The 18,241-nt window shown below is 50.0% G+C and overlaps 1 protein-coding gene across 50 annotated transcripts in view; it reads right to left on the bottom strand.

The window, feature by feature from the left end:
- The window catches only part of EPB41L1 (erythrocyte membrane protein band 4.1 like 1), a 134,675-nt gene that overhangs the window by 6,426 nt on the left and 110,008 nt on the right, over positions 1-18,241 (bottom strand). For 35 of the 50 annotated variants that reach the window (XM_085003756.1, XM_085003751.1, XM_085003754.1 and 32 more), the window contains 7 exons: positions 17,689-18,099; positions 15,729-15,833; positions 13,720-13,800; positions 8,553-8,639; positions 7,668-7,751; positions 5,596-5,676; positions 5,140-5,256 (listed from right to left, as the gene is read on the bottom strand). In XM_085003756.1, coding sequence (XP_084859882.1) covers positions 5,140-5,256; positions 5,596-5,676; positions 7,668-7,751; positions 8,553-8,639; positions 13,720-13,800; positions 15,729-15,833; positions 17,689-18,099 — 966 coding nt within the window. The remainder of the gene's footprint in view (positions 1-5,139; positions 5,257-5,595; positions 5,677-7,667; positions 7,752-8,552; positions 8,640-13,719; positions 13,801-15,728; positions 15,834-17,688; positions 18,100-18,241) is intronic. The other 15 variants (XM_085003769.1, XM_085003771.1, XM_085003772.1 and 12 more) reach the window with 3 other exon arrangements.

Genomic DNA, 18,241 nt, shown 5'->3' with positions numbered 1-18,241 from the left:
TTATAGATTAATTCTACCTTGTAGATGAGGAAACTGAGGCCCAGGAAGGTTCCTCTGGGCACACAGCTGGTAAGGTGTCTCTGGGTCCAAAGCTAGGCGTGTTCTTTCTACTTGATTCTGCTACTTTCTGGGAATTTTTTTCTTACGGTGCCCGTTTCACCTGAAATTTGCTCATCAGTTAATCAAGTGCCTGCCATATAACTCAGTGTAAACATGATGTGGGTTTGTGGGATATCTTCAAGAGCCCATAGACAATTCAGAAGGACCGAGGACATCTGAACAATACCGTATGATAATTTATTCTCAATTTATTACAGCAGAGTCAGAACAGGCAGCATTCTGCTACCCTCCTTTGCATTAATTAATAGTTATAGCCATAATTATCTTTTATCAAGCACTTACTATGTGCCAGGCACTGCACTCACTGCTGTGGGTGTGAGATCTCAGTAAGCCTATGAGACAGATGCTATGAACAGTCAGGTGTGGTGAGGAGGTTAAGATCATAGGGCAGCTCTGGAGTCTAACAGATGAGGTTTGATTCTAATTCATTGTATTCCCAGTTCCATATGTGTGAGCAAATCATCTAATGTCTCAGAGCTTCGGTTCTCTTACTTGTAAAATGAACAAGTGGATGACAGTACCGACAGCAAGCACAAAACCTAGTGCCTGGAACAGTGTAAGCACTTCGTAGATTATAGTGATTGTTACCATATCACTGTCATTGCCATTTGGCTGACGGGGAAACACAAGCTGGGAAGGTTAAAAAACTTACTCAAAATTGCACAGCTAAGAACAGGCAGGACTGAGATTCAAATCCAGGTCTGTAGGACTATTATCCTGGGTACCAAAGTGCATCCATCCATCAAACCAACATTTCCCAAGCACTTTCAAAAAGAATTTTTTTTCCTTCTTTCTTTCTTTTTTTTTTTTTTTTTTTGTCTTTTGTCTTTTTTGTTGTTGTTGTTGTTGTTATTGTTGCTATTTCTTGGGCTGCTCCCGCGGCATATGGAGGTTCCCAGGCTAGGGGTTGAATCGGAGCTGTAGCCACCGGCCTACACCAGAGCCACAGCAACTCGGGATCCGAGCCGCGTCTGCAACCTACACCACAGCTCACGGCAACGCCGGATCGTTAACCCACTGAGCAAGGCCAGGGATCGAACCCGCAACCTCATGGTTCCTAGTCGGATTCGTTAACCACTGCGTCACGACGGGAACTCCCTTTCTTTTTTTTTCTTTCTTTCCTTCTTTCTTTCTTTTTTTTCTTTTTCTTTTTTTTTTTTTGCCTTTTTAGGGCTGCACTGGCTGCATATGGAGGTGTCCAGGCTAAGGGTCCAATCAGAGCTGTAGCTGCCGGCCTACACCACAGCCATGGCAATGCAGGATCCGAGCCACATCTGTGACCTACACCACAACTCATGGCAATGCTGGATCCTTAACCCACTGAGCAAGGTCAGGGATCAAACCCGCGTCTTCATGGACATTAGTCAGGTTCGCTAACCACTGACCACGAATGGGAACTCCTAGAAAAGGAATTTCTAGCTCAGAGAAGACCTCTCCTCAAGAATTAATGAGTCTAATTATATTAAGAATCAGAGGTGGTTCCTACTTGGTGGTAATTAACGGGAAAGCAGGTGGGCAGGAAAGGCCAGGGAGAAACTTCTGTCTCTACAGGAGCAAGGACAGAGGACTGGGGAAGGGGAGAGAAGATGGATCCAAAAGAGACAGGGTGTGTGGCACTGCATGGGACAATGGCAGCAAAGAAAGAACTAAAACAGGGGTGAGGAGGAGGGAATAAGATGGCAAAGGGAGTAGTGAGGTGGGCAGATGTGAAAGGCTATATGGGGTGGGCGGGATGTTGGGGGCTGGGATGAGAGCACTGAATGGCCAGGGAACACAGGAAGTCAGAAGCCAGGGGGCTGGCTGGGATGCCCCAGGAAAGACAAGGAGGAGTGAGACTGAGAATGGAGACACTGTAGTAAAGCAAACAAACAGCCAGAGGACCCTATATCACTGGAAGGGGGCTTGTCCCATCTCATCATTTTGCAAATGAGGAAACTGACACCCTGATGGTCACACAGCCCATCAGTAGGGTGGCTGGGATTGGAGTCAGGTCCCAAATCCCAGCATAGAGGTCTCTGTACCAGGTGCTCCTACACCTGGCAGCACACAGACCTCCTAAGAACCAAAGTATAAAGATTCCCAGGTCCTGGCCTGGTGCTTCTAAGTCAGCCTTTATGGCAACAGTTCTCTAGTATTTGGTTGCCCCAGGTGATAGGGCCAGCTCAGCACCAGGTTGGCAAGTGACCTACACTCTACCACTCTGTGATGCAGGGGACAAAAAGCAACAATAACTGGACAACTGAGGGGACAGGAGTGACAATCTGTATGAAAGTCTGAGGAAGGCTGGGAGGTAGGCTCTGCCCATGATCAGCTTACACATCTTCTAGACCAGTGCTGCCCAACAGAAATAGAAAGCAAGTCACACATGGAATTAAAATTTTTTCTTCCTGGAGCTTCCTTCATGGCTCAGCAGTTAATGAAACCAACTAGGATCTATGAGGATGAGGGTTTCTAACCCTGGCCTTGCTCAGTGGGTTAACAATCCGGCGTTGCGGTGAGCTGTGGTGTAGGTCGCAGATGCGTCTCAGATCCTGCGTTGCTGTGGCTCTGGCGTAGGCCGGCAGCTACAGCTCCGATTCGACCCCTAGCCTGAGAATTTCCATATGCCGCATGTGTGGCCCTAAAAAGCAAAAAAAAGTATATATATTTCTGCTTTTTAAGGTCCACACCCGCAGCATATGAAAGTTCCTGGGCTAGTAGTTGAATTGTAGCTGCCGGCCTACATCACAGCCACAGCAACGTGGGATCCCAACTGTGTCTGTGACCTACACCACAGCTTGTGGCAACGCTGGATCCTTCACCCACTAAGCAAAGCCAGGGATTAAACCAAAAATCCTCATGTAGATTGGGTTGGGTTCTTAACCCACGGAGCCACAACAGGAACTCCTAAAAATTTTTTAGATAACAGATTTTCTAGACAACATTTTCTTTTCTTTCTTTTTTTTTTTTTTTTTTTTTTTTTTTTTGGTCTTTTTGCTATTTCTTGGGCCGCTCCCGCGGCATATGGAGGTTCCCAGGCTAGGGGTCGAATTGGAACTGTAGCTGCCAGCCTACACCAGAGCCACAGCAACGTGGGATCCGAGCTGCGTCTGCAACCTACACCACAGCTCATGGCAACGCCGGATCGTTAACCCACTGAGCAAGGGCAGGGACCAAACCCGCAACCTCATGGTTCCTAGTCGGATTCGTTAACCACTGCGCCACGACGGGAACTCCTCGACAATATTTTCTAAACACTCTAGATATTTCTGGTTTTCTAAAATTTTCCAGATAGATAGAAAATTTTCATTTCTAAATTCTAACTGTAAAATTTATATTAAAAACAGTAAAAAGAAACAGGTGAGATTCATTTTAATAATGTATTCTACTTAACCCATTATATTCAAACATATCATTTAACATGTAATCAATATAAAAATTATTGAGCAGTTTTATACCCTTTTTTCCATATGTTAACTTTTGAAATTTGGCACGTTTTACCTTTAAAGCACATTTCATTTCAGATTAGCCAATTTCAAGTGCTGAACAGCCATGTGTGGCTAGCAGCTCTTACATCATAGCACAGAAAACCCACTTCCATCATTGTGGAAAGTGCTCTTGGATGGCACTGGTCTGGATGGGGGTTGGTAGCCTTTCAAAGTGGTAAGAAAAAGTTTCAGTGCTTTTTCTTCTGACACAAAGTGAGTGGTAATCAAAGGATGAGACAGGAATGTTCTTATATCTTTGGAAGAAAAATAAAATGGTTTCCTTCACCAGGGAAGAGGACAAATAGGAGACCTACTGTTTGGGGGGTTTTCTTTGAAATGGATTTAGTTTTCATGGAGGTGGAATGTGTGAGGTATGCAAAGTACACAAGTCTGAGTGTGGAGCTTGACACATCTTTACACAAGTACACACCCATGTAACCCCCTACCCCTGCTCAAGAGCTGATACTTCCATGGTAACCTGTGGCTCCCTCCTGTTAATGCCACCCCAGAAATAACCAATACTCACACTGTAATCACTGCTGATTAGTTTTGCCTGTTTTTGAACTTCCTATGAATGGACTCGCACTGGATGTACTTTAAAAAAATTTTTTTTTTGGTCTTTTTAGGGCTGCATTCATAGCATATGGAGGTTCCCAGGCTAGGGGTCGAATGGGAGCTTCAGCTGCCGGCCTACGCCACAGCCACAGCAATGCAGGATCCTTTAACCCACTGAGCGAGGCTAGGGATCAAAACTGCATCCTCATGGACACTAGTCAGATTCATTTCCACTGAGCCACGAAAGGAACTCCTGGATGTGCTTTTTTTGTGTTTGACTATTTCACTCAACTCAATGTCTGTGAGATTTTGTTGTTATAGGTTTGATAATATGCAGTAAATTTCCAGAAGGGCCAGAAGAACCCCTTCCCCAACTTCCCCTAATTTTAGCTGATAAAAGACCTCTCTGCTAGGACACCATCTCATTCCTCTTATTCACCAAGGCCTTGATGGAAAGTAAAATATTGGGCTCCCTAAGATTCTGGCCCCAGGTGGCCTGAGAAGGGTTTCCAATCTAGCAAGATGGATGAGATCAAGGGCTCTGGTCATCATGTCCATTCTTGGTAACATCCAGTGACCAGTGATGGAGACAGAGACACAGGGACAGGAATATGGCCCTGGGCCTGGTAGAACTCTTTCTGACTTCCAGCTTATAGGCAATGGCCAATGAGGTTATGTCTCTCTCCATCAGTCTCATCTCAGGACTGACAGGTAATCTTCTCTCCCCTTTTCTGACCCCTTCTGGATTTTACTTTTCTGAGTCTGGAGCCTGAAACCCCAAAGAAACTGAGGAACCAGTCTTCCTTCCCCGCTGCACTCTGACTGGTGGTATCTGTGGTAGCTGGCTCTCTAGGAAGGTGCGAGGGGAAGGGGGTGGGTCAAAGCTGTGCTGGGGTTCAAGCCTCTCGGTAGGTCCCTTGGCAGGGAAATGGCCCTGGGAGGATCTTGCCTCTGTTGTCTCTTCCATGCCCTGGCTACTGAGCCTCATAAGCCTTACCTGTGGCTTCTTGTCCCTCTCCTCCGGGGATGGGTCTGTTTCTCTGTATACGACAGCTTTGGTTACCAGCATGTCAGGATGTTGCAGTTTGGCCTCCTTGATGGCCAAAGCCAAGGCCTGGAGGAAAGGAACAGCAAAGTGAGGATCCAGAGCACAACGAATTCCGGAGAGGCCAAGGAAATGTACGAGCTCCCCCATGCCCAGCTGATGAGGCTGAGGCCCCCAGAAGGGCAGTGGTCAAAGAGTTAAAGGGAGAGATCAGATCTAGGTCTTCTAACTCCTCCTGGCTCCCATTCAGTGTCCCTTTCTTAGGAGGGGGCTTTTCTCCTTTGGACGTGGTCAGCAGGAAGTGGATATCTTCTCTGCTCACAAGTGCAGCTCTCCACGGGTAACCCAACATGGGAGGGACTGGGGGCTGGGCAGCACCACTGGGAACCAGGCTCCCCGTCCCCCTACCTGGTCTTGATCGACATCTTCGTCCCCTGTGATGATGATCCGCTTCTCAATCCTCGTCTCAGAAAACCCTCCTTTCACAGTCTGCAGATCGAGAGAGGGGCAAGCTCAGCCTTGGGTCCTGCTGGGCCAGCAGCCTTGACAGGGGACCTATCCGAAGCCTCCTTCAGGGGCAAAGCTGGAACCAGTGGTTGCCTTCCCTCCTGGCTCCCTCAGTTTTTTCCTTTTCTGGTTTTGGGATCCACGATTGCACATCCTGCCTGGCTGCCATCACTCCCCCAAATACCAAGCTGCCCCCCCTAGTCCTTCCAAGCCCAGCTCAAATGCTGTCACCCTGACCCTGGTGAGCAATCCCTCTGCCTTCCTGCCCTGGTGCTTTCTGAGTGGCAAGTTCATATCTCTCATGGTTCTCGGCCTCTCTGCCTTGTGCTGACCTTGCGTGTGTGACCTGCCTTGCTCATTAGGCTGGGGCTCTTGTGGCAGGGGCTGTATTTTGTTCATCTCTGAATCCCCTCCTCCCCCACTCCCCTGTCCAATCGGTCCAGGACAGGTGCTAAAGGCGAATTTGTTGAATGAACACATGAATGAAATGTGAATGGTGACAAAGCTCTACTTTGAATGACTTCAAACAATATTAGAAAAGAAAACTGCACTGATGATGCTTATAACTGCCACTGTTTTCTGAAGGGGTGGGGTTTGGATGCAAGTTTAGAAGTAGAAGGTGGGGCGGGACCTAACTGCTTGGTACATTAAAGGAGAAGGGTGGCTTAGGGAAATCCCAGCTGGAGTCAGGAGTGAACAGAAAGAAGAGGGGGCTCCCAGTTGGCAGGGCCAGGAGGGACTTTGGGAAGAAGAGTTATCTGAGCTGTACGCGGTAGGGTGTGTGATCGAAAACCTTCCTAGAAAGCTTTCAGTGAGGTCATCATTGCTCACTGATGCTTTGGGTAGGAGTGGGTGCTTTCTGGGGAATGTGGTACATGGGAGCAGACAGGGCTGGGACAGTCTGTGCATCAAGGGCCAGCACTGCTTTCCAGACTCCTTTGATGCTGGAGCAGAAGCTCCAACTCATCCTGGCTCCCTGGCCTCTCTCCTCCAAGCCTCGCTCCCTGCCCTGGGCCCCCTCCTGCCTTTCTCCCCGCCACTCACTCACAGACACATCGGCCAGCCTGTCCTCAGCCCTCTGTCCTCAGCTAAGCCACAGCTGGCACTCCAAGAATGCCTCCCTTCTTTGGCCCTGACTCTTCCTCCCCACATCCTGCTCTAGGCCCTCCATCCCTAGTCTCTCCATAATGCTCTTCTTTATGCCCTCAACTCTTACCTCCTGGTGGACCTAATCTCCTCTCCTTAAACCCCTCTGTATTGGGTCACTCCCCAGTTCAAAAATCTTGACAGCTTTTCAGTGGCTCTCGGACTCAGACCCTCTGTTGTCACATTTGTCCTGGGATGTGTCTTATTTGTCTCTATTCTGCTTTCCCTACCCCTTGTCTAACCTAATTTCCCACAGTTACAGCCCCTACATGCTGCTTCTTCCTGACAGAGACCGTTTCTCCTGCTTCCCACATGCCTCGCTTACAGCCCCTCCAGCAGCCCCTGGCACAGAGAGGCAGCATAAGGTGATGCTCGCTAACTTTTGCTCGGTGGATAAATAAGCAAACACACAAGGTCTGCTCCCATCTTCCATGTTGCTCAGAATGTCTACCTCTGTCTTCTTCCTTACGAGTCCATCCTGGCTTTCCAAGACCCTATACAAACCCCACTTTTTCCAGAAGGCCCTTCCTCATTCTTTGAGCCTTCTTTGAATCGCTCCCCCCACCTAAGTCCCTCCAGCACTTAAGATCTATAAGGCGCAAATGCCATGGTTCACAATTACTTCAAGGAGATGGTCCCCCAACCTGGCCATCAACACTGAAGGGCAGGTCGGTGCCTGGGACCACCTGTAGCACAGGACAAAGTGCACAGCACTCCGGAAACTGGGAACACCACAGGTCTTCTCTGTTACAAAGCAGAGCCATGGCAATGACCTTACCAAGCCCCACGTCCAGGCTGGGGGCAACCAGCGCCCTGATGCTACTCACTTTGGTAACATGGGTGGTGGTGGAGGTGGAGAGGGTTTCCGCGGTGGCGCCGTAGGTGCTGGTGAGGACATCTTTCCCGATGATCTGCAGAATATAACCACCCCCACCCCGGGGTCAGGTGAGGATGCTGGGCCCTGCATGATGGGGGTGGGGATGGGGTAAACCAAGGGAAGAGTGGGGGCCCCATGAAGGTGAAGTTTGGAAGTCAAGATGCTTTGAACCACTAAGACTAAGAATTCAGGAATACTGGAATCTTCAGAATGCTAGACCCATGAAATTCTCAAACCCTGGAATCTAAGATTCCTAGAACCCAAGATTCCTTGGGTCCAGAATCCTAACAAGACCCTAGAACTTAAGAATCCTGGCATCTTAGAAGAATGAACAGAGGGATCCAAGGTAGATAGAGAGCCCTCTTGTTCCCCCACCCTGTCAGGGCTGGGAACAGGCTCTCTCTGAGGCTAGAGGATAAGAAAGACAGAACTGGTGAACACAAGAGCTGCAAGACCTCACAGTGACAGACTTGGAATATTGAGGCTGCCACCGACAGACCAGGTCCAGCATCCAAGCCTCTGGACCCCTAGCCCATTGCTCCCCCTGGCCAGTAAGCAGAGCAGATGCAAAAGAGCTGTCACATTACAAGCACCACCAAGGGGAGGGGTCACTTCACCCCATACTGCCACTACCCTGCTTGTGAGTGGGAGTGGGGGTGGAGGGCAATGGACCAGGGAGCCCTGTGGGCATCTGAATGTGAGGCCGTTTCCTGATGTTGCACTTAAAGGGGCGGCCTCCCGGGCTCTATGCTGCACTTGCTGCGGGCCACCTGTGGACCAATGTCCACATTCTCTGCATGGAGTCCCCTAGCCTGAGCTGGCCCTGCCCACTTACCGGAGAAAGAGAACGGATTTCCGTGGCCACCGTCTGTGGGCCTGGGATCATGGCAGCTGCCCCCTTCCCGGACTTGAGACTGTTCTCCTGGGGAAACAATAGTGCTCAGATGGCCAGGTCTCAGGTGGAGGGGCCCCCAGGATGGACAGAGCACGTGGCCATGTAGCTCTCACAGCCACAAGGTTGAATAGTGACACTGGAAGCAGAGAGCTGAAGGCATCGCTCAGTTCAGTCATTCTGCTTTTGTTTATTGCTTGCTCAAGCGCTGGTGCACGCGCGCATGCACACGCACACACACACACCCACACACACTCACTCAATGCCTGGCACTGGGGACACTGTGGTGAACAAGATGCAGAGTTGCTCCCTGGAAGTGCAAACAAAGGAGTCAAGACACCCAGATTTCATCCTGGTCCTGTCAAGTTCCAGCCGCATGACCTGGGGCAGAACCACGTCCGCTCTACAGGCCTCATGGATTCAGCCACAGACAGGGACCCCTGCAGTGCAGGTTCATCCATGGTAACAAATGCCCCACTCTGGTGGGGTGGGAATAACATATACACACGACTGTAGAGAAGGGATGATTGGCAAGAACCTACTCTAGAGCAGCAGAAAATCTACTCAATAGCTTGTGATAACTATATGGGAAATAAGAAGGGTTATATCTATACGTGTGGATGATTCACACTGTTATGCACCTAAAACTAACTGGTATGTAAGTCAACTATATTCCAGTAAAAATTAAAAAAAAAAATTCTCAAGCCCTGGAATCTAAGATTTCTAGAGCCTGAGTTTCCTCAGGTGGGAGGTGCTGATGTGGGGAGTGCGCTAGTTGTGTATCAGGGCCAAAGAGGGGGGTTCTATGGGGGAATCTCTGTGTTGTCCTCTCAATTTTGCTGTGAACTTCAAAATGCTCTGAAAAAAATAGTCTTTTAAAAAAGTTTTAAAGGGGAACCCATGTCCCACTCTCACAGAGACATTTTGAGGCTAACAGGAAAAAGCTTTGCAAATGGAAATCAGTAGGGTAAATACAGGGGTACAGACTGGCTACTGACAACAGAATAACCAGTGTTTTCTGAGTACCTGCTACACGCCAGGTATTAGGCTAAGGATGCATGATCTCATCTGAGCCTCCAAACTACCACTGGAAATTGTTTTATAGTTGGGAAACTAGAAGGTCGGAACTGTGAAGTGCACTATTTGTTCAAGTCCCCCTGCAAGTGAGTGCTAAAGCGTGTATTTATTTATTTATGTATTTATTTTCCTTTTCCTTTTCTTTTTTTTGCTTTTTAAGGGCCGCACTTGTGGCATATGGAGGTTCCCAGGCCAGAGATCTAATCAGAGCTACAGCTGCTGGCCTATACCACAGCCATAGCAATGCAGGATCTGAGCCACGTCTTCGACCTACACCACAGCTCATGGCAATATTGGATCCTTAACCCACTGAGCAAGGCCAGGGATCGAACCCGCAACCTCATGGTTCCTAGTGGGATTCGTTTCTGCTGCACCATGATGGGAACTCCTAAAGCCTGTATTTAGATCCAAGTTCACACACTCCTGCAACAGCACTCTCCCCTTGGAAACGGTACCCTTGAGGTAACTCTCTGCGTCCTATCTTGGAGTCCAACTGCTGGATTTGGCTCTGGATTTACTGGCCCACAGCTGGAAGGGGCCCAGCTGCCAGCCTCCACCTTCCACTTCCTGCACCATCTCAGGGCTCAGCCTTGTCCATCCAGGGGCCCAGAGCTGCATCCATTCTGTAGCTCCCCAGCAGGCTGAACCCCAGTCCTGGTCTGTGCAGGATACTGGACCTCTGCCTGCGGGGAGACAAATGAGGATAGGAGCCCTCTGCCTTCGCCTAACCATCCCCCAATGCCTGCCTCCAGCTGAGGCTGGCAGTGACCTGGTTACCTGGCATTCCAACCACAGGGCACTGTCTCAGAGGAAGTTCCAGAATGTAGCCCAGCAACAGGCCTTAAGAGGGAGTCTGCTGGGGTCAGTACTTCCTTTCTCCCAGGGGAGGGAACATATACTAGCCCTTGTGAATGCTAATGTCACTCCAGGCCTTTCTCCCCTCAAGGCGCTGGTTCTCCCACTGATCCCTTCCCTGGCAAAGCTTCACCTCCACCTTCACACTGAAAACAGAGGCTACTAATGGGGACACAGGTGGTTCAAAACATGACTGCCAGCTGCTCCGCCTGCCTCTCCTGTGTCTTCAGCCAGTCCCCTGTCCCACCTCAGGGAGGAGCAGTCCCAATCCCTGGCCAAGGCTACGCCACCATCTCCCTCTTCTCGCAGACTCAGGGCTCTCTTCCCACCGCCCTCTCTCTGGGCCGCCCCAGCCATTCAAGGCTTGCACTGCCTCATCAAGGGCACTGTCCCCTATCCCTTTATCTGTAGCTCAGATCTTTCTTGAACTCTAGACCTTTAAACCAATTGTCTCCTAGGCATTTTCTCCAGAAAATGTGCCCCAAGATACCTCAGGCTCTTCAGACCCAACATGCAATTTGCGGCCCCCTCCACGCCTGACACACACCTGCCCTAAAGAGCACCCTCGTCCGTGCTCCTTGTTTGTGTTGGTGCTTCTTAGACTTGAGGGGTATCACCTGGAGGGCTTGTGAAACCATGAGACCACTGGGCCCCACCCCAGAGTTTTCGAGTCAATAGGTCTGCGGCGGGGCCTGAGGATTTCCCTGCTAATGGGCTCCTAGCACCTTGCTCAGAACAGCCAGGCTAGTGACCTGCGTCACCAGCCTCTCTCTCCTCTGATCCATGACCAAATCCTGTACCTTTCTCCCTCCAGGCATCCTTAACCCTGTCCCCTCATTGTTAGCATCTGCCTCCTCACACTCCGGCCCTGCCCCAGCCCCTAAACCAGTTCCCTGCCTTCTCTTTCGGTCCCTCCCAGTGGAATGTGGGCGCAGAGATGCTATTTTCTATCTCCCTCAGTGCCCGGTTCACAGTGCCTGGCACACTGCTTCACACATTATAAGAGTTCAAGAAATACTTGCTGAAGGAAGGAAGGAGGGGAGGAGCAAGGAAGGAAAGGAAGGAAGGAGGGGAAAAAAGGGATCCATGACTGCAAGGGAGGGAATTTTGGCTCCACAGAGGTGGCTGGAGTAATCTTCCTAAAACACAGAAACACACATTTCATGACATCATGCCCCTGCCTGAAAAAATTGAAGTGGTTCTCCATGGTCTCCAGGATGAAATCTGAATTTTGCACATGACATTCGAGGTCCTTCACGCCCTGGCCCAGCTTTCCTTTCCAGCCTCTTCTCTCGCTGCTCACCCACCACACAGGGAACATCTCATGTCATTGACCACTTCCTTTCCCTCAGTGCTATGATTCTTCATATTCTTGCCTTTACATCTGCGGTTCCCACGGCCTAGAAGACCTCCTCCCATGACTGTACCCTAATTTATCCTTCCAGAGTGGCTCAGATGTCACTGTCTAAACAAAGGCTTCTCCATTTCCTACAGTGGCACCCCATATCCTGTGGTCCCTAGGAAAGCATTATTACACTGCTCCATGAAAGCGGGAAAGGATAGTGGCAGCTCACATTTATGGACCACTTACAATGTGCCAGGCCCTCTTCTGACCACTTTGCATAGATGACCTTCATTTAGCCTCACATCCCCTCTTTGAAGGATATGCTAGTATTTCCCCTCTCCCCATTTTACAGAAGTGGAAGTTGAGGTTTGGAGAGGTTTGGGTAACTTGCCCAAGGTCATCCAGCCAGGAGGTGGGAGGGCTGGGCCTTGTTCACCACGGTGTGCCCAGGACCTAAACACAAGGACACGGCACATTAGATGTGCACATAACTGTTACTTGGATGAATGAGTTCTAATAGACATTATCTTTTTTTAAACTCTATATCCCCATACTGGGCAGAGTAGAGGTTAATAAATGCTTTTGGAACAAATGGATGGATGGATGGATGGATGGATGGATGGATGGAGGAGTAAATGAATGATGTAACAGCCTGTTCACCATGGTACCAATTTACATTTAGCCCTATAAACATCCTGATGCCACGTGGTGAAGGGTTGTGAGGAGAGGAGGGTCTGAGTGACCGGGGGAAAGTGTGCAAGTTGGTAACTGGCTTGGGTTTATTTATCTTAAAGTCTTTGTTTACTCAAAACCTTCCTGCTGGGTAGTCTGAATTAAAGTAATTTTCTTCCTATGTGCAAAGCATGGGTTTGGTAAGAGAAAGCATTTGAAAACAACCCCCCCACAGCTCAAGACAGATCCAGCCCAGGCATGGCTACCCTCCCAGCCCAGCCCCGGCAGCCCCGCGCAGCCAGAGTTCACAATGGTCAAGGTGAGGGAGCAGAGCAGAGTGGGTGAGGGGGACAGTGGGGCTTCTGGCATCAGAAGGCCCGGGTTGGACCTGGCTCTACCCCCTATCAATTGTGTGACCTTGGGTAAGTTACTTTGCCTCTCTGAACTTCGTTTTCCTCATCTGTAAAAGGTGGAGAAAAAAGAGCCTCCACCTCACAGTTCTTGTTTTATTCCATGAGCGCAGTTCATGGCACCACAACCTGTGAGCCCCAAATGCTGGCTCTCTGTCATCATTAAAGAAGCTAATGTTGCTGGGCTCTCTGAAGAGCCCGTGAGCCAGGCCGAATGGGGAGTATTCCCATTTTACAGATGAGGACACCTAAGGCCAAGAACCTTCCTTCATGGGTCAAACAACAAATTAGGAGCAGAACCACTAGATCCCTCAGGAGACAGCCCCAGATCCTGAGCCTCCAGTTTAGGTTCACCGCACGCCATCTACTGACCGAGGTGAGGAAGTGGCCTGGGACACGAGAAAAACACACAGCTGTCAGGAGGACAGACCTTGCGGCGCAATCCTGCGGTGTTGCCTATAACCCAATAGTACCAGCCCCTCTTCATCCCGGACACAGGTGACTGAAGGTCCAGGTGACTGAAGCTCAGGGACGCCACCTCCCTCATTATTCAATGTGGAAAACTGAGGTCTGACTGGATGTCCTGCGGCAACCGTGTGCCAGACAACAAGAGTGTGACGTTCTGTCGCTTGGCTGATGTGGTAAGGGCAGAGGAGGGCTTCCTGCCACGGCTGGCGAGGGGAGCTTGTTTTCTGGCTGTCTCCGGCCAAGGGGTCTGGTCAGAGAGGGAAGGCTCTTGGGTCCTACTTACCATGGTGGTCGAGATGGTCTCTGTGGTGATGGAAGGAGTAGTGGCCATGAACTCCTTCCCCCCTGGGGCAGCCCCATCCACCTGCCAGTCAGAGGAGGAGTTGTCAGAGGGAGAGGGAGTGAGGGGACAGAGAGAATATGGGATACGCCTGCACCATGCGCCACCCGGGATCGAGGCATCCCCGGGTCCAAAGTGACAGGCAGTATGAGCAAACAGGCAACTTGAGGAGGGGGATGTCTACACATGCGCCAAACTACAGAGGGGCCTCACAGGTGCTCCAGTTCCTTCCAATCATCTTTTTTGATAATGGGAAAAGAATCCCAGATAACCTGATAAATTCTATCCAAATTTCAATTGCCCCAGTGAGCCCAATGCTAGGGATTCACCCTTTGGATATAAACTTTGAAAACCAGGAAGTCTGAACAAAAAAGTTCACTGCAGCACTCAGCATTAACTGCAAAAGAAAAAAACAAAACAATCACAGGTCCATTGATGGGAGATAAACGTGTGAGAAATCGGGATCCATTCCTAAGTGGGAAGGAGGCTGAGACGGGGCCACATATGCCAATAGAGAGTGATCTCCAAGCTAAATATTAAGGTAAAAAGGTAAAGTGTAAAAGAGAACAATCTCGGCTCAGCAGAAATGAATCTGACTAGTATTCAGGAGGATGCAGGTTCAATCCCTGGCCTCTCTCAGTGGATTAAGAATCCAGCATTGCTGCGAGCTGTGGTGTAGGTCGCAGACGCGGCTCAGATCTGGCGTGGCTGTGACTGTGGTGTCAGGCCAGAGGCTACAGCTCCGATTTAACCCATAGCCCAGGAACCTCCATATGCCACAGGTGCAGCCCTAAAAAGACCAAAGAAGAGAGAGAGAGAACAATCTCTTTTGTGTAAAAAAAATTTAAATATCTAGAGATGTAAGTACATATGTTGTTATATGCATACATTTTCCCCCCAAGAGGAATCACAATGAAAATTTCATTTTGTCCTATTTGAATTTCGTAACATATTTTTCTGTTGTTTTAATGTCAATAAGGATTAATGAGCTGTGGAATTGGGGGCCGTTTTTAGTTTTCTTCATATTTCTTTGTATAAAAACAAAACCAACACATGTTCCTAAAACAAAACAGGCCAGAGAGGAAGCAGGCTATCTGTGGTCACACAGCTTGTCAGAAGGCAAGAGGTCTTGACAACTGCATTTACGGCTTCATAAACCTCTGTGCATGGTTATAAAAGTGGGAGAACAAAATTATGGAAACAAAAGAATTGCCCAGGTTGTGTAGATTGATGTCTTACTTTAGTTTTTGAGACAAGGACTGGTCTCCAGGGCAAGAAACGCCCCAGCAGTGCAGTTCTTCTGGGCAGACAGAACCAAGAGGGCATCTCTCAGACCCTCGGTCTTGATTTTCAAAGCTTAAAAACCACAAAAGGCGCTTAGGAAGTGCACTGTGAGCAATGCACCTGTGTCTGTTTATGCCGGCTTTCTCCAGGGCACTAGTGGTTCCATCTTGCTGAGACAAATGACTTTAATCTCTCCTTCGGTTTGTTCATTTTGTCAGTCTGATGTGGAACCCCAACGCACACACGCACACACAGTGACCCAAGGTGAGCTGTTCTGACTAAAGCTGAATTGGGGTCTCCCTCCTCTCTCAGAGCAGCCCCTGGGAATACCTCAAGAAACCTCTCCAATTCCTTGCAGCAACCTGAAAGTCATGAGTTAATCCACTATCAGGTTTAGTCCTGATAACACTCCCAGAAGGATGCGGGAGGCATGACCCTCCCCATTTTACAGATGGGAAAATCGAGGCTTTGAGATGTGTAAAGGACAGGACAAGGGGCTGTCCCATCACCTACCCCTGCAGCTCAGAAGGAACAATGAAACTCAGAACAGCATCAGGGTTAAAACGGCAGTCCCGGGGGAGCCAAGGTGGCAAGAGTTGGCTAAGGGTCTTGGCCATGGTGAAATGCCCCATGCCTATGCTCAGGGCACACTGGAAGGCACAGGTTACCTGGGTGGCGTCCACATTGGTGACTCTGGTCTGCAGCACAGCCTCCGGCTCGATCTTCTTTCTGATGGCCAGGCTGCTGACAGTCATGGTTTCCGCTTTCACAGGCTGTAGAGAGATGAGGAAGAACACGCTATCTCCAGCCCCGGCATGACTCAGGGTCACAGGCGACTGTGGCGCAGGGTCAGCAGGTCATCTCCCATCCCTGCAGCTGGCCGAGTCTCCGGACAGGAACACAGGCCAGGGCAAAAGAGGTATGGTGTGAGGTCAAAGACAAACAGCCCAAGAGGGAACCCAGAACCACCAGCAGCACCTGGACAGGCTGCCCATGACCCTGCCACCACCAACCTCATGGTGGCTACCTCCTGGGTTTCAGGCTACCACTAAGAGGACATTCACTATTCACTCAACATGCTCTGGACCAGGCCCCCCCCACTCAGTATTTTCCTTATGTACATAATCCTGAATGGTATCAATGGTTATGCCACTACCTCCCAGGTGCTTTATTTGAACTGTTCTTTAGAACAGGACACAGGGGGTGGCAGTGGGGGGCCAGTAGGAGATGTGGGTAAAGTGTTTATTGAGGAATTAAGGACCAGACCAACTGGGGCCATGGCCTCCGAGTGACTGAATCATCCGATTTTTTTTTTTTTTGACCAAACTCTCAGCATGTGGAAGTTCCTGGGCCAGGGATCAAATCCAAGTCACAGCAGTGACCCGAGCCACTGCAGTGACAATGTCAAATCCCTGACCTAATAAGCCACTTGGGAACTCATGATTTTTTTTTAATGATATAAAAAATCCCTGGGTTTTATATTCACTGTCCTGATTTTTAAATCAAGGTCAAAGAAAATACATTTGCGAGCCAGATCTGGCCCAGGGCCACCAGTTTACAACTTGTACTCTAGAAGTCATCGGTTCAATGATTAGTCTCTTCTGAGTCCTCCATCTAACCTAGCTCATGGCTATACACACAGCAGGTATTAACACACGTGAGCTGAATGAATGAATGAAAGGTAGCTTGTTATTTGGTTGGGAGAGCGGTAAGAGGGGATTCTTCAAGCTGGCTGTAACTGAGATCTAGCCATTCACTCAATTAATCATTATTAGTGTATGGTGTAAGCTTAGTGGAGCTGCCACCTGGTGGGAAAGCAGACCTGTCAGCCTCCAACCTGACTACTTGTGATGATGCTGGGAGCAGAAGCATTGCAGAGCAAGGGGCTGTGCAGGGAGCAATATTTCTGCCCAGGGTCATCAGGAAGGCGTTTGCTAAAGTGCTATCTGAACTTGATCCTGGAACATGACAAGTCTGCAAGGCACAGAAAGGGAGGAAAAATCTTCTCCAGAGGGAGTGAAAGCCCAGAGTGGTTAAGCTCGTAGCTCAATGCCTGGTATGTGGGGGAAAGGGGAGTGTGGTGGAAGGTGGCTGGGGCCGGAAGAGATGAGAGAGCAATGGAATAACGTGAACAAAGATCCTCCGAAGGGAGGACACAGCAGAGAGGCCTGTGTCCCCATCAGTGATGATGTCTCCTCTTCTCTGGGAGTTTCCACTGCTACTACCCCCAAGACCCCAGGCCCCCAGGGAAAGGAGCTGAGGGTGGGATCAGGAAAAACCATCTGACTTTCAGAGCAGGCTGCAGGCGCCCCCATGAGTCCACAAGCACACGTCTCTGCAGGTGCCATGCAACACAGGCAGGGGAGGAGAAAGTAGGACCAGACCGCCTGTCATCACTTGACCCCAGGCAAGCGATGGGACCACAGGTAGAAAGCGCCCAGGAGTGCAGTCAGGGGTAAACTGAGCTGCCCAACATGCGAGCACAGAACCATGCTGTTCTGCGGAGGGACGATCATGCAACACACAACAGAGCTTCAGGCTGGCGGCTCAGTCTTCTCACACATGGCCCAGGGCCCTCTGAACATGCAGTGCCTGCTGGGCCCGGATCTCCACGATGCTCCACTGTACCTCGAACTGGGGCATATCTGGGGTGGAGCAGGCCCCTCTGTCTGGGCTGTCCTCAAGGCCCCCAGACTCGTCATCCTGGCTGGGGCCCCCTTTGTTGAGATCCCGGGAGAACACTAGGCCCTCGGTTTCTGAGTCGCTTTTGTCTCGGTCGAGCTCAGGCAGGCTGCGGGAGAAGTCTTCGAAGGCGCTGCCGTGGTAGTCGCCAATGACCGTGAAGTCGACCTCGGCCTCCAGGCTGGATGTGGAGCTGACCGTGATGCTGGAGCACTTACGCTCAATGGCCAGGTGGTTGTCCTTCAGGAACACCGCGTCCCTCTCCTGGTCCTGGTCCTCGTCTCCCGTGTCACTCTCTGGGGCCCTGGGACGTGGCGGTTTGACTTTCTCCTCGGAGCCCTCCCTCAGCCCTGCTCTCTATGGCCAGGTAAAATCAAAGGAGTGGGGGCGTGGGGTGGGAGAGAGAGAGAAAGAGAGAAATCAAGATGGTGAATGACAGAAGAAATCTTGGAGCCGTTCGATGCCCCAGTGGAAGAGTAGGTCAGGAAAAGAAAAATAC

This window comes from Sus scrofa, chromosome 17 (assembly GCF_054392235.1).
Source record: "Sus scrofa isolate SSC_HxYL_T2T_F1_AM1 chromosome 17, Sscrofa_HxYL_maternal_Yorkshire_Landrace_v2.0, whole genome shotgun sequence".
In the NCBI taxonomy this organism is placed as follows: Eukaryota; Metazoa; Chordata; class Mammalia; order Artiodactyla; family Suidae; genus Sus; species Sus scrofa.
Note: the sequence above shows the minus strand (reverse complement) of the source record. Positions and strands in the feature narration are given on the sequence as shown.